This window comes from Salmo trutta, chromosome 22, assembly GCF_901001165.1.
Source record: "Salmo trutta chromosome 22, fSalTru1.1, whole genome shotgun sequence".
Taxonomy (NCBI): domain Eukaryota; kingdom Metazoa; phylum Chordata; class Actinopteri; order Salmoniformes; family Salmonidae; genus Salmo; species Salmo trutta.
In genome coordinates this window covers 11,276,418-11,297,326 of record NC_042978.1, presented here as the reverse complement: position 1 = coordinate 11,297,326, position 20,909 = coordinate 11,276,418, and the positions used below count along the sequence as shown (strand labels likewise).

At 39.5% G+C, this 20,909-nt stretch overlaps 2 protein-coding genes and 1 long non-coding RNA gene across 8 annotated transcripts; all 3 read right to left on the bottom strand.

Moving 5' to 3' along the window:
• Positions 1-896: 896 nt before the first annotated feature.
• On the bottom strand, positions 897-2,374 carry c22h19orf25 (chromosome 22 C19orf25 homolog). Its single transcript, XM_029706583.1, has 2 exons — positions 1,899-2,374; positions 897-1,376 (listed from the first exon to the last, which is right to left on the bottom strand). Exons 1-2 carry the CDS (start codon positions 2,044-2,046, stop codon positions 1,192-1,194), a joined length of 333 nt encoding a protein of 110 aa, XP_029562443.1. The 5' UTR covers positions 2,047-2,374; the 3' UTR covers positions 897-1,191.
• Positions 2,375-4,218: 1,844 nt separating this feature from the next.
• On the bottom strand, positions 4,219-15,200 carry LOC115158075 (receptor expression-enhancing protein 6-like). 6 transcript variants are annotated; one of them, XM_029706576.1, is made up of 7 exons: positions 14,842-15,200; positions 13,522-13,615; positions 13,248-13,386; positions 12,697-12,865; positions 9,834-9,952; positions 6,191-6,237; positions 4,219-5,351 (listed from the first exon to the last, which is right to left on the bottom strand). In XM_029706576.1, the coding sequence occupies exons 1-6, from the start codon at positions 14,972-14,974 to the stop codon at positions 6,193-6,195; spliced, it is 699 nt and encodes a 232-aa protein (XP_029562436.1). In that variant the 5' UTR covers positions 14,975-15,200; the 3' UTR covers positions 4,219-5,351; positions 6,191-6,192. The 6 variants fall into 6 exon arrangements, with proteins under 6 accessions (XP_029562436.1, XP_029562437.1, XP_029562439.1 ...); XM_029706577.1 differs by having other exon boundaries at positions 6,191-6,234; XM_029706579.1 differs by lacking the exon at positions 14,842-15,200 and adding an exon at positions 13,937-14,096.
• Positions 15,201-18,420: 3,220 nt separating this feature from the next.
• LOC115158988 (uncharacterized) lies at positions 18,421-20,833 on the bottom strand. The gene is made up of 2 exons (XR_003868799.1): positions 20,683-20,833; positions 18,421-19,257 (listed from the first exon to the last, which is right to left on the bottom strand). It is a non-coding gene; the product is annotated as an uncharacterized LOC115158988 (long non-coding RNA).
• Positions 20,834-20,909: the final 76 nt, after the last annotated feature.

Below are 20,909 nucleotides of genomic sequence, written 5' to 3'. Positions count from 1 at the left end.
GCCCCTTTGTCACAATGGCCATTGATAATGTATAAACAGCCCTTAAAGACTAGTAGTGACAATGGAGTACATAGGAAAGTTGTCAAAGATCAAGACAGTATTCTTGAAATCTTTTGTAAAGGTTCTTACAACGGAAATGTTGTATAATGTATGTTACGAATCAGATTAAAAGATCCAAGGTTGTACACCATGAATGTCATAGACCCTGTTTATACCTGGCATTAAATTACGTAAAGTTAGATTCAATGCTTGAACGCACCGGAAAGATTTGTGAACGAGTCTAGTGAAATCCCCTCCCAAGGTGGAACAGAAAGCCGATTTGGATCGGCCATGACTCGGAATTGGAATACTGTATTAGCAATTAGGTATCCTGTGAGACCAGTGTCATTTTGATATTACTCACTTTGCTACAACTAGGATAGGCTAAATTAAGTTGGACCATGGGGTGAAAGGAAAGAAGGATTATAGCAGATCAGTTATGGGGTAGAAGAAATCTCATGCCATGTATGAACAGGGCCATAGGCAAATGGTACCATGTGATATAGGCCAAGGAATGAAAGTCATCATAATACATTTTCTCATCAAATAAATTGTGGACGTGTATCATTTACCTGGCTGACTTAAAGCTTCATTTGACTTTTTCTTGAATATATCAAAGCAATATAATATGAGCTTTCAATTATATCGACTAAACATGCATTCATGCCAATGAAATGTGGACATAGCCTGACAGTTTTCTGAGCTAATTAAGATAAACAAATATATAGTCTACACTGACATGTACTTAATCATTGTATTAACTACAGAATGACCTTTAAGTTCAAATATAACATTCGTATGAGCCGTAGCCTGACTCCTGCACATGTCAGTGTGATTGAACATTAAAAACCAAGTTATATTTGTTCACAAATAATTATTTTATTAATTGTCATTATAGAACATGTAGACAATACACATAACTAATTTGCGTTAACATTTCGTGAAAAGTCACACCAATTTATGGAGACAATTTTCAACTCCAACAATGATTCGGAACAACAATCTGTTATGTCCAATTTCTATTTTCTGCTATGAGACCCTCCTCTGCGAGATTGAGGTGGCATGACTCAAGGAAGCCAAGTTCATTCCTGATTAATCTGTTTAAGCTGAGGTAATGTGCTCCCCCAGCCCTGAGTTGTGAGTGAAGACTGGTCAGAGGGCTCTCCCTTTGACCTCGGCAACACTGATCTCCAACTGCTCTTTGGCCACCCACAGTTCCTCCCTCTGCTGTACAAGTTCACCTCTAACCTCCTGAAGCCGCTCGTTCATCTCCAAGTACCTGCGGCTCTGAAGGTACTTTGTCTCTGCTTCATTGTCTGAGGACCCCCTCTTGGCATCTGTGGAAGGGGACAACATCCAGTTTAGTTCTATAGGTTTGTTACAGCATACAGGCTGTCTAATCAAGAAGACCATTTGCTGAAAGTTCAACATTACATTAGGTGAAATAAAGTGAAAGTGTCTGTTTGAATTCACAGTAATAAGGCAGGCTACCATGGCAATGAACAGGCTACTTAAAGGTAGACTCAGCGATGATGTAGATGCAGAATGTATACATAGTTGGTAAATTTCCGAAACAACTGTGAAGCGCGAGGTTCAACCTTTCCTCGCTGTTTTGATACTACTCGTGGCAACGTAATTTCACTGAGCCTACCTTTAATGACTTGCCACCTGTTTGACTGATGAACTGGGGTGTTTTCATTCGTAGGATTCTTTGCCGTTTACTCTAGGAACTAAACGAAAGCAAACGGAACGAAACGGGAAGTGACCTAACCGAATTTGTCCTATAGAAACTCGTTTTCGTTGTAAAATATTTTGCAACGAATGAATACAACCCTGATTCAAAGGCGCTTAGTGCGTACCTTGGTTGCCACCTTCCAGGACGCTGAAGACTGGATCATTTGAAAAGGCTCTGTTGATGTCCTCAAGAATTTGCTCCACAGTGGGCGGATCTGGTCGACTTGGAAGTACCACTCGCTTCTTATTTTTGGCACCCATGCTGATATTCATTCTGCAGTGCGTACTATATGGAATAATGATACCGTGGAATATTATGTCTATACATGTAGCTAGCTACGAAACAGTTTGCATCAGAGTCCTGTTGTCAGATCTTCTAAGCAAGCCAATGGTGTTGCGGGGTCTTCTAAACGTACCACTTCTCTGTTGGTAGCTAACTGAAGACTTTCTACGGTGCAATTTCACCAAGCTGTCGGGCAAACGTCGCTAACTCTACATACAACATAACTTGAAACAATATTCATAGCTAGCTAGCTACAAAGGTAGAGGCAAAACAACGGATTGTGCGTGGAGCTGAAATTGACACGTCATTCGTGTGAGACAGACACGTCATTGCTCATATTTTATTTTTTACCTTGTTCGCTGTATTTTTAATCCTATGTTTTTATCAAGAAACACATTAATTCATAATAATAATACATTCAATTGTATTTATTGCCCTCGTGCAATTTAGAAGCCGTTTTTGATTGGGGTTGAACCAATAATGACGATGACGACTAGAGAGCACCCTTTCCTCTAAAATGCTTTTGCCGAGTTCAGGCGCTAATCGGAACTAGGAAATGTCGGACATTTCCGATTTTCTAGTTCTGACAAGCAGACGCCGCGTTCAAAACTCTCGTACTGCCGATTTCAGTGCGGTCAAAACAACTGGGAACTCAGAAAGAAACAAGCTCCGACCGGAAAACATCGATTTGAACGGTCTTTCAACTCGGGGGCTCTTTTAAAATATATATATATAATGTAGAATAGTCTCTATACATACAAGAAGTACATAAATAGACAATGATAACATGCTAGGGGGTACAGCAAATTACAGATTATACAAAGACCTTAAAAGAAGCACACACATTGATTGTTTTAACAACTTCCTTATTAGAAGAATGTTGAATGGTCTTATTGTACTTCTCGAATTCCTTATAGAAAACACGGAAATGTTTTTTTTATTAGAGAATTTACATTTATGAATATGACATTTTTCCATTAGCACAATTATATTTGAGGTAAAAGTGTTTCTTTATCTTTATTATGGTTAAGGAAACCGAGCAGTACATTCTCCCATAACAAAAGTCATGAAGAATATTAACAATTATAAAACTGAATATCTTTCCATAATTGTTTTACATGTAGACAATGCCAAAGTAAATGTGAAACTGTTTCTGGATGCTCAACACAAAAGTACAATCAATGTTAATGTCTTTTTTGAGTTTCTTCAGGTAATGATTCGCAGGGTTATACTTATGGATCATTCTGAAAGAGACCTCATTGACCTTGTTAACAAGCAAGTATTTGTGTGGTAATAACCAGACTTTTTTCCAACAGATATTAGTGACCAATGTATTCCAGTAACTTGTGACATAAGGAATGGAGACAATATCCCTTTGAAATAAAGCACGTATAGATCTGTTGTTCTGAGGGAGGAAGGAGAAACATATTTTCCCTATTGGTGAGTCAACTGGATTAAGTGAGGGTAGGTCAAGAAGGTGAGGTCTGGCTACCCCTCTAAATTACATGAGGGTTCCAGATGGAATAGCATCAAAGACTATGGCGAACTCTCTAGGTGTTACAGGGATATTGTAACGAGATAAAAATTCCTCATAATTGAGTGACAATCCTTCTGCATTAAAAAGTTGACTCACCAGCAGGATATGATTATTGAACCAGTTTTCTATACAAAATGTCCTTATTGTTCCAAATGAAATACCTATGCGGGGAAAAATTGTTTATATATTAACGACCACGCTAAGAATACTTCTCTATGAAAAGCATATCATTTTGCAGGAATCTTATCAATGTTACAGTTACAAAGTAACAAATTGAGGCCACCAAAACAGGAAAAGATATAATGAAGGATGAAATTCCAAATTTAAGTTGGATTCTTTAAAAAATGTTTAGTCCAATTTATCTTATTTATTTTATTATTCAAAGTAGGAAAATCAAAAAAATTGAGACCGCCATATTCATATGAGTTCATAACGACAGATTTCCTAATATAATGTGTACGATTTTTCCAGATGAAGTTGAAAAGCACCGGGTCAACTGCTTTACCTATTTTGTTGTCAAGATATAAGGACTGGGCTGCATAAGTAAGTCTGGAGATACCTTCAGCTTTAGAAAGCAATACTCAACCTTTCAAGGATAAATCCCTCTGCAACCAATGGTTCAACTAATAATAGGTATACAATTTAATGAGCATCTTTCCTGTTGATCCTTAGATATGGTAATCCCAAGGTATGTTACTTTTTCCTTGACTGGAATATTGCATATAGAGGGTATCACACAGTCTTTTACAGCAAACAATTCACACAATTCTTTTTAGAGCTCTGACTCATCAACCGGAAGATCACTGACGTCATGATTTGTCTCGTATTTTTCAGAGTTCCCAGTTGCTTTGAACACGGCATTAGTTCCTTTGATCCATGCCAAAGAATCAGTGATCATCATAATGACAAGCAATACACTGAATAAGAAGGGGACACTTTTATTGATACACAAGGTACAACTTACTTTACGTCCTTTTGAGAGTACAACATGTGTACATGTATAATAAAAGGAATAAAGGAATGTTTTTGAAATAACTTAATTGCATAACTCATGACGTACCATTTATTACCCTTTTTCCTTCAACTTAAATGATTGGTTAAATACACAGTACTAGTATTTACCATTGGACAATATCACTAGGATTCTAAGACCCAATGTATTTCTAACTTACAGTAGAGGTATGCGTCAATTTCATTTTCATATGGCCTAGATCCGACTATACAAAACTGTTACAAGACACAAAGAGAGAAAAACATGTCCAAAAAGAAACAAAGAACAACGGTGAAAACTAAAGCAATGAAGTCCAAGACCAGAACACTGTGGGCTATTGTTGAAGCAATGAGCCCACACACTCCTGCGGACAAGGACACTGCATTGATTGTAAACCAAAGATCAGTTAAATTCAGTTACTCTAATCAGGTGATGAGAAGGTCAAAATATCAGACGTTGCATACCATTCAACTAACCACCCCACAACCTTGCGGATGGGAAGTGTTTTTCAGTTGCAATGGTTTTGGTCGATATAAAGCAGAATTTTACCTTGGTTATTTTTTTTTCCTGTCCCGTTATCTGCCTGTGTAATGGTATCCCAATCTCTGTCAGACTTGTGTCATTGTTTTCCAATCATAAGTATTAGTGGTTCAGCAGTTTGCAAGTCAACCCGAAGTCTTTCCTGTGAATCTGGCATGGTTTGGTTTGCTGTCATCAGTAGTACCATCACTGAGACTTGTCTTGGTTGGATGCCTCTACCTGTTGGTCTGTAAAGATAATGAAATACACTTGTTCAAAGTTCACTCATAGTTGCTCATATTTCACTCGTAGCTGCTCGTAGTTCACAAAATAAAATGTAAGACACTCAAAGTAGTTATGTCAAAATGACATGAGAAATATAGGCACAGTATACACTCCCCTTCATATGTTTTGGACAGTGAAGATACCATTTCAAATTTGGTCCTATACTCCACCGTTTTGGATTTGTGATCAAATGTTTCACATGAGTCCACAGTACAGAATGTCACCTTTCATTTGAGGATACATATCTGTTTGACCATTTAGAAATGAAAGCACTTCATGCATCTAGCCTCCCCAGTTGAGGAAGTCATAAGTATTTGGACAAATTCACATAAAGAGGCAATCTGCAGTTGTTACATACATTTTTGGACTTATAAATGAATGATATGCTCCCGTTGATTCTTGAAGAAATGTACAACGTTTGCTTCCCTGTCCAAATACACATGGAGGGGAGTGTACAGAAAGTAGACGGTGCCCATATCTTTCTCATTCATTTGGGAAAACGGCATCGCTGGATCTACACAACAAATGGCATGGGACATGGACTCATACAACGTGAGATGAATTTGGAAGTCTAAAACCATCTGACAAACTTTAGTAATTAACTATTCATTTAGGAGGTTAGAGCACTTGGTTTATGCAAATAGAAATCTATGCCACCAGATTCACCCACTGCCCACAAAACCTTGTGGTTGACCAGGTGAATACAGTGAGTGATACTGTATACACACACACAGTGTGACTGTGTGACACTTACATTTACATTTATGTCATTTAGCAGACGCTCTTATCCAGAGCGACTTACCATTAGTCTACAGTGGGTTCAGTGTAGATCAACTCATTGATAATCTTCTGAATAGCCATGGAATAGGAACAGACACGACAGTGAGGAAGAATTACTTTCAAAAGAGCTTCACAACCATTTTATGAAAGGGAAGCGCAAAGCAGTGGGAAGCATACATTTAGAATCCTTGAAATATCGGCTAATTGGCTGATGGTCGACTACCTCTTTTCACAGTTCAGGTAATGCCTGCTGTAGTGGGTCTAGAGGAGGGAAGCCTAGCAGAAGCTTTAATCCAGCCATGTGTTCTTCTCACAAGTCGGATTTGCTGACTTACATCCTCGTTTTCATTCTTGAGAAAACAGTTGGCGAGGAGAGCCCTCAACTACAGACGTTGCCATCTGTTGCTGTGCTAAAATCTCTGACAAAACATTTTGAAAGCTTATTTTGTGTTGAGGCTGTGCTTTCTACTGCATTTCCTCCAACAAGACACTCACAAAATTAAACAATAGACCCAGATTCCAAGCTTGCAGAAAGTGACTATGTGAAAATAACTAATGGCAGCTTTATCAATATCCATTGTCTACAGATTGCATTGGAGTGGGATTAGTTAGTTAGCACCCATTAACTTCCACATGACTGTACAGAGTATCAGCTTGGGAATGATCCCACCAACAACATTTACCAGCCAGAGAGAAAATACTGGTCCACAGAGTGAGTAAGAGGCTTGACACATGCTCCATAAAATACATATCTGTATTCTATTTTGATGACATGCATTTCAATAGTGTTGGCACTTTCAATCACACTGTGTTGTCATCTTCTGTTGTTCAATTAAACCATTGAATTATTTCTGACAAATAATAGCAATCAAATGAGATATTAAAACTAAGAGCTGATACTTGCTACTAGAATGAAGGAGTGGTTTCTTAGAGGCTACAACAGGGGTTAGAAATGATTCACACCTCTTGACTTGTCCCACATTATGTTGTGTTACAGCCTGAATTTAAAATTGATTAAATGTAGATTTTTTTGTCACTGGCCTACACACAATACCCCATAATGTCAAAGTGGAATTATGTTTTTCAAAATGTTTACAAATTAAGAAAACATTTAAAGCTGAAATGTCGAGTCAATAAGTATTCAACCCCTTTGTTTAGGGGTTGAATAGGCAAGCCTAAATAAGTTCAGAATTAAAATGTGCTTAACAAGTCACATAATAAGCGCAAATAGAGTTTAGCATGATTTTTTAATGAATCTCTATACCCCAAACATACAATTATCTGTAAGGTCCCTCAGTCGAGCAGTGAATTTCAAACACAGATTCAACCAGTGCCATCCGTTTTGTCACCAAAGCCCCATATTCTACCCACCACTGCGACCTGTACGCTCTCGTTGGCTGGCCCTCGCTTCATACTTGTCGCCAAACCCACTGGCTCCAGGTCATCTACAAGTCTCTGTTAGGTAAAGCCCCGCTTTATCTCAGTTCACTGGTCACCATAGCAGCACCCACCCGTAGCACGCGCTCCAGCAGGTATATCTCACTGGTCACCCCCAAAGCCAATTCCTCCTTTGGCCGCCTTTCCTTCCAGTTCTCTGCTGCCAATGACTCGAACGAACTGCAAAAATCACTGAAGCTGGAGACTCATATCTCCCTCACTAGCTTTAAGCACCAGCTGTCTGAGCAGCTCACAGATCACTGCACCTGTACATAGCCCATCCAACTACCTCATCCCCATTCTGTATTTATTTATTTTTCTCCTTTGCACCCCAGTATCTCTACTTGCACATTAATCTTCTGCACATCTACCATTCCAGTGTTTAATTTCTATATTGTAATTACTTCACCACCATGGCCTATTTATTGCCTTACCTCCCTTATCTTACCTCATTAGCACTCACTGTATTTATACTTTTTTTCCCTAATGTATTATTGACTGTATGTTTGTTTAATCCATGTGTAACTCTGTGTTGTTGTATGTGTCGAACTGCAGTGCTTTATCTTGGCCAGGTCACAGTTGTAAATGAGAACTTGTTCTCAACTAGCCTACCTTGTTAAATAAAGGTGAAATTAAAAAAAAAATGTTAAACCATAAAGCCCATGGAGGTTTTCCAAGGCCTCGCAAAGAAGGACACCTATTGGCAGATGAGTAAAAAAAAAAGCAGACATTGAATATCCCTTTGAGCATGGTGAAGTTATTAATTACACTTTGGATGGTGTATCAATACACCCAGTCACTACAAAGATACAGGCGTCCTTCCTAACTCAATTGCCGGAGAAGAAGGAAACAGCTCAGGGATTTCACCATGAGGATGGATCAACAACATTGTAGTTATTCCACAATACTAACCTAATTGACAGAGTGAAAAGAAGGAAGCCTGTACAGAACACAAATATTCCAAAGCATGTATCCTGTTTGCAACAAGGCACTAAAGTAGTACTGCAAAAAATGTGGCAAAGCAATTCACTTTTTGTCCTGAATACAAAGTATTATGTTTGGGGCACTCTCCATATTTTCAAGCATAGTTGTGGCAAAATCCTAGAGGACAACCTGTTTCAGTCTGCTTTCCAACAGACACTGGGAAAGGAAAGGACAATAACCTAAAACACAAGGCCAAATCTACACTGGAGTTTCTGACCAATAAGACAGGGAATCAAATTATATGAAATCAATGAATATTTCTGAGTGGCCGAGTTACAGTTTTGACTTAAATCTACTTGAAAATCTACGGCAAGACCTGAAAATGTTTGTTTAGCAATGGTCAACAACCAATTTGACAGAGCTTGAATGATTTTTTAAAGAATAATGGGCAAATGTTGCAAAATCCAGGTATGAAAAGCTCTTAGAGACATACAGTACCAGTCAAAGGTTTGGACACACCTACTCGTTCAAGTTTTTTTTGCAGCACCCCCTGAAAAATCTTTTTTAAAAAGGAATGAAAAGAATACAAATATATATTAGTAGTGCTCTGGGCCTTTACTAGTCCTGTTAGCAGACCGATATAGGTGTCTGTAGCACGGGTAAAAAAAAGTGCAGCACTCTGAAACATCTTCCCGCTGCTATGGAGACATACCCAGAAAGTCTCACAGCTGTAATCGCTGCAAAAGGTGCTTCTATAAAGAATTGGGGCGGCAGGTAGCCTAGAGGTTAAGAGTTTGGGCCAGTAAACGAAAGGTCACTGATTCAAATTCCTGAGCCAACTAGGTGAAAAATCTGTCGAAGTGCCCTTGAGCAAGGCACTTAACCCTAATTGCTTTTGTAAGTCGCTCTGTTAAATGTCTAAAATGTTAAATGTATTGACTTATGAAAATGAGATATCGCTGTATTTCATTTTCTATACATTTGCAAAAATGTCTAAAAACTTGTCTTCACTTTGTCATTATGGGGTATGGTGTGTAGATGGGTTAGAAAGAAATCTAGTTAATCAATTTTGAATTCAGGCTGTAACACAACAAAATGTGGAATAAGTCAAGGGGTATGAATAATTTCTGAAGGCACTATATAGACAACACATACTCTAGGGAAACAACACACAGTTAACATGCAAACAATCTAATAGTGAGACTATATTAGCTTAGCTGGAGCAGTATTAGGGACTAACTAATGGCAAAGGAAATCAAGTAATAAAGAGTTTGTTACAGAAATAAAGAGTTTGTTTTACATACAGCTGATTCTGATGTGCTGAGTAAGCCTTTGGCCCCTGATGCATCTGATGTGCTGGGTAAGCCTTTGGCCCCTGATGCTTGTGGCACTATAGACTTGTTTTTCACCAGTGATTGAAGGACTGAGGGACGACAGGAAAGAGAGAAAGAGACAAGCCCCATGCAAACAAAGATACATGAAGGTTCCTTCAGAAACAAGTAAGCGATCTGTGCACATGAAATTGCAAAAGCAGTTGGAAAGGATGTATACAAACAATCAAGGCTGAAACACACATGCATGTACACACGCACACACACAAACAGACACACACACACACACACACAAAAGTATATCTCAGTTTTTACTGAAACTTAAATGGATAGCAATATTTAGGCTAATTTGTTTATTCTGTATACTTTGCATTATTTTCACAGTAAGAATGCATTCTTTCACAGATTGAAAATAGCTACCTCTATATCAGCTGACCTGGTTCCTGCCATCTACCTTTTGTAAGCTGTCTATGACCTCAGTTGACATCATTAATCCCTGCTGGACCATTTGCCAGTTTATGAAATCCATCACTGGTGTGACCTCATAACTAACAGCACATGAAATATATCCTCATTGTTTTCTCAATAGATGCCATAAAGAGTTCAAAGATACTCAACCAAAACAATGGAAATTACATGGAAACTTGTGGGGGAACGATCCTGAATATCCTCATTGCCCCCAGCAAAATTAGCCTACATTTAGGCTATTGATTATATATGTACATTTCACACTACGTTGAGGTAAAAATCGGAGTATAATGTTCGTATGGACGTCAACCCCAATACATTTCCATGTCATCGTCACCAATCAACTGCATTACAGTTAAAAACGACTGACTACCACCACCCATATCTGTATGCTAGCTATGCTACCAGCTTATACGAACAGGCGTTAGCATTTAGCAGTCACTTCTTCTAAACCTGAAAAGGGATAACTTCTAAATGTTATTCAATCGAAAACAGAGAAATATATCCTAATCGAACTTTAGTAATCACATTGTGGGCCTGTTACAATACATCAATCATGACAGATTTGACCAATATCCACTTTGTCAGATCTGATTGGCTGAATCTGCACCAACACGGCGTCCTTCTATCCCCCACGGCCAGCACTCCATTGACCTCTTTACCGCATCTATATGGTTGCAGTGTTACACACAGCTCTCTAATAGGATTTATACAATGAAATACCAAGCCATTTGGGGACTTCAGAGGGAAATTAGCTATGCAGCTAAATCAGGTACAATATTTGTTGGGCATGCTTTTGAATGTACTGACCGCAAAATGATATAATCCATTTCCACTGGCATTGATTGCTACAGTGCATTTGGAAAGTATTCAGACCACTTGAATTCTTCCACATTTGTTACGTTCCAGTCTTTTTCAAAAATGTATACAATTGTTTTTTTCCCCTCATAAATCTACACACAATAAATACACCATAACGACAAAGCAAAAACAGGTTTTTAGAAATGTTTGAAAATGTATTAAAAATAAGAAACTGAAATATCATATTTACATAAATATTCAGACCCTTTACTCAGTACTTTGTTGAAGGACCTTTTGTAGCGATTACAGCCTCGAGTCTTCTTGGGTCTGACGCTAAGCATCTCTCTGTACTTTGCTCCATTAATCTTTCCCTCGATCCTGACTAATCTTCTAGTCCCTGCTGCTGAAAAACATCCCCACAGAATGATGCTGCCACCACCATGCTTCACCGTAGGGATGGTGTCAGGCTTCCTCCAGACATGACGTTTGGCATTCAGGCCAAAGAGTTCAATCTTGGTTTCATCAGACCAGAGAATCTTGTTTCTCATGGTCTGCGAGTTCTTTAGGTGCCTTTTGGCAAACTCCAAGTTGGCTGTCATGTGCCTTTCACTGAGGAGTGGCTTCTGTCTGGCCACTCTACCATAAAGGCCTGATTAGTGGAGTGCTGCAGAGATGGTTGTCCTTCTGGAAGGTTCTCCCATCTCCACAGAGGAACTCTGGAGTTCTGTCAGAATAAACATTGGGCTCTTGGTCACCTCCCTGAACAAGGCCCTTCTCGCCCGAGTGCTCAGGTTGGCCGGGTGGCCAGCTCTAGGATGAGTCTTGGTGGTTCCAAACTTCTTCCATTTAAGAATGATGGAGGCCACTGTGTTCTTGGGAATCCTTCACTGCTGCAGACATTTTTTGGTACCCTTCCCCAGAGCTGTGCATCGACCCAATCCTGTCTTGGAGCTTTACGAACAATTCCTTCGACCTCATGGCTTGATTTTTGATCTGACATCCACTGTCAGCTGTGAGACCTTATATAGACAGGTGTGTGCCTTTCCAAATCATGTCCAATCAATTGAATTTACCACAGGTGGACTCCAATCAAGTTGTAGAAACATCTCAAGGATGATCAATGGAAACAGGATGCACCTAAGTTTAATTTTCGAGTCTCATAGCAAAGGGTCTGAATACTTATGTAAATAAGGTATTTCTGTTATTTATTTTTTATAATTTGCAAAAACCTATTTTCAATTTGTCATTATGGGGTATTGTGTGTAGATTGATGAGGATCTTTATTTATTTAATCAATTTTAGAATAAGGATGGAATGTAACAAAATGTGGAAAAAGGGAAGGGGTTTGAATACTTTCCGAACGCAATGTACATTCTCCAAACATGCTTACAAGGACATTTTGGACATTGGTAAATAACCTACTAACGTATTTTAAAACAGTTTGTAGGGAACGACAACACCCTAGGAAAGTCGAAAATAAGATAATACTTCACTTTAAGGTGTACATGAAATGCATTGGGGCTAGGAGCTAGCTGTTTCTGGACTGGGCCGTCAGGGGCCCCTGTACCTTCTCTGGTGACGGACTCGGCTGCGTTCATGGCCTTCCCGCTGAGGTCATTGACCATGCTGTCCACGGTGGCCTCGTGCTTGAGGAAGAAGGGCCGCACCACCCGGTTGTACAGAATCTGAGAGCCGTTCCATGTGATGGGGGCCATGCACCACAACAAGAACAGGCACTGGCAAAGAGGGAGGGAAAAAAACAAGAACATGATTGACACATGTTGAAGGGCACCACATACTGCCATAACCACATAAGCAAAGCATGACACCTCCATGAGCCCAATAAACCATAAATACAGGTGTTTGATCACCGGTATTTCACAGCATACCGTGAATTTATTATATGAATGTTTAAGTATAGCAAGCGTATAATAGCTTGTTAATTGCTTATTAAGTGTTATGTGCTGCTATATTCCGTAGCCTATAGTGATTTTGAATTATATTGTAACTGTAAGGTCAGCGGTTGGTCACAATGAGTGAGTTGAAGCAGTTTTCAGTTTGCTTAGGATATAAGGCACACAGTCCGTCTGTGTGATACACATCTGATTATCACCTTACCTTGAAAGCATAGTAGAAAGGAAACCAGTAGAGGAAGATGTCAGAGAAGAATTCTGCCAAACTGAAGATTCCGTAGACTACCCAATAGGTCAGCCATTTTGTGTCATCTTCTTTGTTTGTGCTCTCGATGGCTTTGATTCTACATGGAAGAGGAAACAGTACCCAACATTACATAGCCCTAATTGAGGTAAGGTACTACATAACATAAAATGGCAACACGTAAACGGTCTAGCTTAAACATATATCTTTAAAGCTAGTTTGCTACTGTTCTTACGAGTAATATGCAGGATACACAAATCCAATCATGTTACAGAGGAGGGAGGCGCCATAGCCGTACACCAAATACAGTCCCGTCAGAGACACTGCACCTGTTGATAACACAAGAGACATGACGAGAGGTCAAACATTACACTGCACAAAGATCCTAATCAAGCAGTGCACTGCTACTTCATGAGAATGTAAGTAGTCTCTGGGAAATTGCGAGAGGAGTCTCGTTTAGAATGTCATGCAAAATGCATAATTGTCTCGATAGCAACACATAACTGATTTCATAATTCTGGGGAAATAGAGAGAGGGAGCGAGAGAGAGAGAATGCCATGTTACAGCTGCAGAAGAAACATTTAAGAAATTATAACTTGAGAATAGTCCAATCTACAAAAGGACGTGTTTGCCAGTGATGATATACTTACATCGGCCTACTCTCATATTTACGTCTACAGGTGACTACAGCTGTTCTATGGCATTGTTGATTCCTCGTTCACCTCCACACCCAGAGACAACTCTCTAGTCTCGTGCATGCTTGTAGCGATTCATTCCTTGTCGAATAAAACAGTATTGAGAATTTGCTGGAAGCAACTGTGGGTTCACGGAAGTATGTGGGTATCATTGGGCACCAGGCACGGGTAATTACATCATCACAACTGAACCCATGGCACAAGGGCACATGGCTCTCTATGGTGGCGCTGTCTAGGGCTAATACCAACATGTGACATGGAACGGTATACAGTAAGTGCAACCCACTGGTATGGACGCACTCCTGGCCCATGCCTTGCCAAAGTCCTCTGGAGGGTGACAATGAATCATTCAACATAACGGGCAGTCTGAAACTACCAAGACGTGGCACTGTGGTTGGATTTGTGACAGTGAAGTACCTGAAGGAAGTTTAGTTGTTTTTGTTTACATACGGTAATTGCAGTAGTGTGTTCAATTATAATACTGCACCATTCGAAAATGTATGTAAAAATCTAATGAAAATAATCTTTCATTACAATATTATTATTAGGTAGATCTAATATTTATAATTTATACAATGTAGGTAGAGGTACATCTGAAGAGTGTGCGTCTAAAGAAACACACCTGTTGGTCAATACCAAACTGTGCGCCATAGCATAACCTACTTATAGGCCTTCCAATTGGCTGCGGTTCGTGTTCACAGCAAGGACTACAAGTGTGCCGCGCATTCGACGAATGTGGGCTTCCAATGAATTAATAGCCTACAGGTTTCCACCTTTGACATAATGGCATTTAAACATGTACATCAAATTAACATGACATCAAATGCGTCCTCCGAATAGGCTACACAAAAATGACATACCTACGGCAATAATTTTTTTCTTGATTCCCGTTTTCTCCTCCAGTTTTCCAAGGAAATCTGTCACCATGTTTTTCTCATTTAGAAATTTATCTGCGCGATCTCGAAGTTTGTTAAGTACTTCTGAGATACCCATGGTGACGTGACGGGTTACAGAGTTCGGGGTTTCTTAACGCCAAATTCGAATAATAAACATATAAATAAACTATAATTTTCCCTGTGGAAATCTGAGTCCTCGTGCAGTTCAAATCCGCTGACGGGACAGATTTCGTCTCCTTAATCCGCTTTACTGGAGAGTCCCCCGGTGCGTCATTTGGCGGCGGAGAGGGAATGGTCAAGGATCATGACTGGCTAGAAGGAAACCAATAGGAATACAGATTATAATTATCTGAAGTTGTACAGTGCCAAATTCCAACAGTTGTTTATCTGCAACACTGTATACATTTCAACAGGTAAAACAGCCTATATGGGTGTGTGCCTATAATGTGTCTATATTTCTAACGGGAATCATATGTGTTGCTGTGTAGAATTTATTAGGATGCCCAGCAGGTGTCAGTGTATTCATAGTGATCCCTCCAGGAGTGTAATGAAGTTGCCCTTAGACAATGATCTAAGGTCAGTTTTGCGTTCACACAAATTGTTACGTTTAGGGAAAGGTACACTTACGCCTCCCGAGTAGCGCAGCGGTCTACCAGAGGCGTCACTACAGACCCGGGTTCGATCCCGGGCTGTGTTACAACCGGCCGTGATCTGGAGTCCCATAGGGCGGCACACAATTGGCCCAGCGTAGTCCGGGTTAGGAAACCAATAGGAGGAATACAGGTTATTCGACGTCAGTTAAAGGGAGGGTTTGGCCGGGGGGCTTTACAACTAGGCCGTTATTGACTTGCCTAGTTAATAAAATCAAATCCAGTACCTAATTGCAACTTTAAATGATTTTACACAGGCTATGTTTGAAAGTTTAAATGGTTTTAAAAGTTATTAAATCTTACACAGGCTAGTATCAAACTTTGCATTGGCCGGGGCTTTGTAAGCACAGTAGGCACGGTGATTTGAGCTATCCGATTGGCCAGGACAGTATGCGCACTCGATTTAGCCACAGATCTCCCGGTCTGCAGGGTAGGCGGAGTTTGTCATTTCAGATTTCAGATAAGTGAAATGGTTAAAAAAGGGAACACTTTCACGGTGCGTAGGGCTTCTGAATCAAGTGCACTTACTGGCAAGAGCTCAACACAAATACAAAAAAAGGAGTGCAGGCTTTTATCATTGGCTTTTGTACAGAAATGTTTGATGATCGACAAGGAATTAACATATGATTAACGTATGATGACAAACTATAGCAACAAGCCTGATGTGTTTATTGATTATTCTGTGAATTACAGCCCACCTACACGGAATTCAAAATGATTGGCCGTTCTAAATGATTACTTTCATTAGTCACATGCACCTAGTGGGGCTATAATGGACGTACTGTAATACAAGTTTGTAAACATAACTGCATGCTGTACATATGACAATGATTTTAACACTCCTTTTCCCAGGCATCCAGTGCTGTTCTTATAGCAGTAGGAATCTATGCCAAGGTTGCCAAAGAGAAAAGTCAGGCGTCAATCTAAATAATAGGTAGTGAAATGTACATTTTCAATGGCAAAATAAACTCAATGATGGGCGACTATTAAATAGGTGTGTGTGTTTTGCCACAGATGTTGTGGACACTGACCACTGACCCAGCAATCTTGCTGATCATCGTTGCCTCAATGTTTAGATTCACCTTCTTTGGGCGTTTTGGATCATTGCGCAATCGAAGCTGCCTACTGAAGACAGTGAGTCGCTCCTTGCTTAAGACCATTGTTTACAATATCACTGTGACCTAGCCATACATACAATATTGCTTTCTGTATATTGGAAAGCCATAGATAGACGATGGTAAATAGTAGTACCTGTAATTATCTCAACACTGTAGTTGTCTTTATGGTGATTGCAGAAAGTAAGTAATGCCATCATGTCTTGCAACTGTCCTAGCCTACTACAAGGTTGAAATATCATTTCTGTTGTCCGTTTTTAGGGATATTGGTTTCAATCCTCCTGCAGATTGCAGCTGCAGTGCTTGGATTCCTATTCACTGACAAGGTAATGTTAGGACCCTGAAAGCCGGTATTTTGCTGAGAATTGCATCCCCTGCAATTCTCTGCATGCCACCATTTAGTATAAAAGTTCCACCAAAATGAAATGAATTTGCTTGTAGGTATCAGAGATCACTGAGATGTTTTCTGATGTTCTTTCAGGTTTTGGAGAGGACTGAAAAGTTGATGAAAAAGGCAATCGGGATGATTTGGACTTGAAACAGGTTAATTACACTGGTTCAGTTGGTTGGAGCATGGTACTGGCCATATAAATAGAATTACTAGAATTGTGGATTTGATTTCGTTATGGGCCTCATATACAGAGTATTTGTGTATTGGTGTGTTCGGATAAAAGAGTCCGCTAAATGAAAATATTACTATATTATAACATGATCATTAAATGGGGAGAGGGGCATCACATTAATCATTAATAATGTACTAATTACTAAAGAATTACAGTATATAAATGACCTTTGGGAACAACCTTTGCTATGATAATGAAATTAGAAGAAATAGAGCACAACACTACGCACTGCATACTGACAGAACAATGGACAGCGGACTGCTGAAATACTTCCTGTATTAGCTGAATCCAAGAGCAATTTAGCACAACCTACTATCATAGAACAGAATGACGGAACTGCAGTGAAGCAACTCAATCTAAACCTGGAAATGTTTAAATCAAGTTTATTCACTATAATTCATGAGTTGGCTTTGTATCAGAATCAGGGGTTTTAGAGCAAGACCGGAACAAAATTCTGCACACCCAACAGTCATGCTTACGACTGTTATATCCACGGTATTTCCACAGACAGTGTTCAACACCATGTGTGGCTATGAGGCCCAGAGTATGGAGCGGAGTTTGGCAGGGGCGAGCGTGTACACCGCTGGCTGCCTGGATAAGGTTGTGTGGTAGGGGAGACAGAACCTCTTCTTAATGGGGGGATTACCGTGGTCTGCTCTGCTTAGGGGTAAGACATGGCTCAGTAGTTCACATTTGAATATGATTGAGAAAAACATGTTTAGTTTGCTTGGCTGGATATTCCAAACATAGTCGATCCCAGAGAAGTGCAGATCAGGCAAGTGCAAATCCCTTTCGAGTGCAATACAATTTAGCAGTCCAATTTAAATATATTTGTTTTTACTTGCTCTGGATGTCTTTATGCCCCAGTTAAGGCAACAAATGTCAATTTCAAGTCATTAGGAATCAACTGTATGCAGGACCATTCCCTGTGGCTCAGTTGGTAGAGCATGGTGTTTGCAACGGCAGCATGGTGTGTGCAACGCCAGGGTTATGGGTTCGATTCCCACGGGGGCATGCATTCACTACTGTAAGTCGCTCTGGATAAGAGTGTCTGCTAAATGACTAAAATGTAAGATGGCATGTACAAATATACAATTATATCATGTACATTTTTAATGAATTGTCAGCTGCAGAGGGGCCATAAACACAATTAGATTAGCTCTCCAATAATATATTTAATCACATTTCAAGATATACAGTATAAGTTCAGTTGAGAACAAGCAGAAACACATAGGAAGCTACACAAGTCACAGAGAACAGGAAGGCAATGCTTTACATTGGAAAAGCACTAATGAGCTAGTGTTTACGGAGTGGATGAACATGTTGATTAAAACATTGCATGAAATCATGTTAGCAAAGAGGCTGGAGAAAAATAATACAGACTCCAAAAAGATATGGGAACGAGTCTTGTGTTTCTTTAAGGACACTTAAAATAATCATGACCATGAAAAAGCATATAATTTAAATATGTATTTGAGTTTTGCATGTGTGTTTTTTTGTAATATGTTGGTTATCTTATGTTAAAGATGATTTTTTTTTTGGTAAATTGTCTATACAAAAAAAGAAAGGCGATGCTTTCTAAATAAACAGAAAGACGGTGCTTTCAAAAGGACTTGAAAATATGAGTGATTGTAGGCATGTTTGTAGAATGCCCATACTTATTTCTCATCACGTAGCAAGTTTTTGTGCCTTTTTCTTGCAAGCCATGTATGATCACCTTGGCATCTTGCCAGGTGTTTCCATAAAGAAGGTCCAACAGAGGGGAAAACAAGATGGTGGAAGAGAGCCTTCCTTCACTAGAGAAAGACGAGACAGTAATGTTTGGTACCCTGCTTCCTGGGACTTCAATAACAAATGAGAGGGCCCTCCTCTTGGTCCATTGGAGTTGTTTAGCAACAACTTTGAACAGAAGTAGTCTGTACGCACTGTGAATCTCTGTACTTTAATGTCAAAAGGTTGTTCAAGAGAGCGCCGGAAGGCAAAGACATTAACCTGTTGGGGCTAGGGGGCAGTATTTTCACGGCCGGATAAAAAACTCACCCGATTTAAACTGGTTACTACTCTTGCCCAGAAACGAGAATATGCATATTATTAGTCGATTTGGATAGAAAACACTCTACAGTTTCTGAAACTGTTTGAATGTTGTCTGTGAGTATAACAGAACTCATATGGCAGGCCAAAACCTGAGAAGATTCCATACAGGAAGTGCCCTGTCTGACAATTTGTTGTCCTTCTGTTGCATCTCTATCAAAAATACAGCATCTGTGCTGTAACGTGACACTTTCTAAGGCTTCCATTGGCTCTCTAAAGCCACCAGAAAGTGGAATGGGGTGTCTGCTGTCTCTGGGCAAAGTACAGCAGCAGAGTTTGTAAGTGGTCAGCCTGGGGACAGTGAGACTGAGATGCGCGTTCACGAGACTTCTCCATTTTTTTCATTCAGCCTTTGAATGAATACAACGTTGCCCGGTTGGAATATTATCGCTATTTTACGAGAAAAATAGCATAAAAATGTATTTTAAACAGCGTTTGACATGCTTCTAAGTACGGTAATGGAATATTTTGAATTTTTTTGTCACGAAATGCGCTTGCGCGTTACCCTTTGGATAGTGACCTGAACGCACAAACAAAACTGAGGTATTTGGATATAACTATGGATTATTTGGAACCAAAACATCATTTGTTGTTGAAGTCCTGGGAGTGCATGCTGACGAAGAACAGCAAAGGTAATCCAATTTTTCTGAGTTTAGTAAGCCCCAAACTTGGTGGGTGTCAAATTAGCTAGCCTGTGATGGCCGAGCTATGTACTCAGAATATTCTAAAATGTGCTTTCGCCGAAAAGCTATTTTAAAATCGGGCATAGCGTTTGCATAAAGGAGTTCTGTATCTATAATTCTTAAAATAATTGTTATGTATTTTGTCAACGTTTATCATGAGTAATTTAGTAAATTCACCGGAAGTCTTCGGTGGGTATGCTAGTTCTGAACATCACATGCTAATGTAAAAAGCAGTTTTTTGATATAAATATGAACTTGATTGAACAAAACATGCATGTATTGTATAACATAATGTCCTAGGAGTGTCATCTGATGAAGATCATCAAAGGTTAGTGCTGCATTTAGCTGTGGTTTTGGTTTTTGTGACATATATGCTTGCTTTGAAAATGGCTGTGTGATTATTTTTGACAGGGTACACTCCTGACATAATCTAATGTTTTGCTTTCGCTGTAAAGCCTTTTTGAAATTGGACAATGTGGTTAGATTAACGAGAGTCTTGTCTTTAAAATGGTGTAAAATAGTCATATGTTTGAGAAATTGAAGTTATAGCATTTTTGAGGTATTTGTATTTCACGCCACGTGATTCCACTGGCTGTTGACTAGGGTGGGACACAAACGTCCCACCTAGCCCATAGAAGTTAACTATTAAATATATGATTTCCAACATCAGGAAATGTCAGATTATTTTATTTTAGCATTCTACAATATATGAACCTTTCTACACAGAGTGTACAAAACATTAGGAACACCTTCCTAATATTGAGACACACCCCCTTTTGACCTCAGAACATCCTCAATTTGTCGGGGCATGGACTCTACAAGGTGTCGAAAGCATTCCACAGGGATGTTGGCCCATGTTGACTCCAATGC

Bases quoted from the DNA above. Each gene is read 5' to 3' on its own strand.
- LOC115158075 (XM_029706576.1), bottom strand. From the start codon at position 14,974: ATGGGTATCTCAGAAGTACTTAACAAACTTCGAGATCGCGCAGATAAA. The intron at 13,387-13,521 runs GTAAGAACAGTA...TCTTCCATGTAG, and splicing joins GTGTATCCTGCATATTACTC to AATCAAAGCCATCGAGAGCA. The intron at 9,953-12,696 runs GTACAGGGGCCC...GTCGTCCCTCAG, and splicing joins CGAGTCCGTCACCAGAGAAG to TCCTTCAATCACTGGTGAAA.
- c22h19orf25 (XM_029706583.1), bottom strand. From the start codon at position 2,046: ATGAATATCAGCATGGGTGCCAAAAATAAGAAGCGAGTGGTACTTCCA. The intron at 1,377-1,898 runs GTACGCACTAAG...CCCCTTCCACAG, and splicing joins CCTGGAAGGTGGCAACCAAG to ATGCCAAGAGGGGGTCCTCA.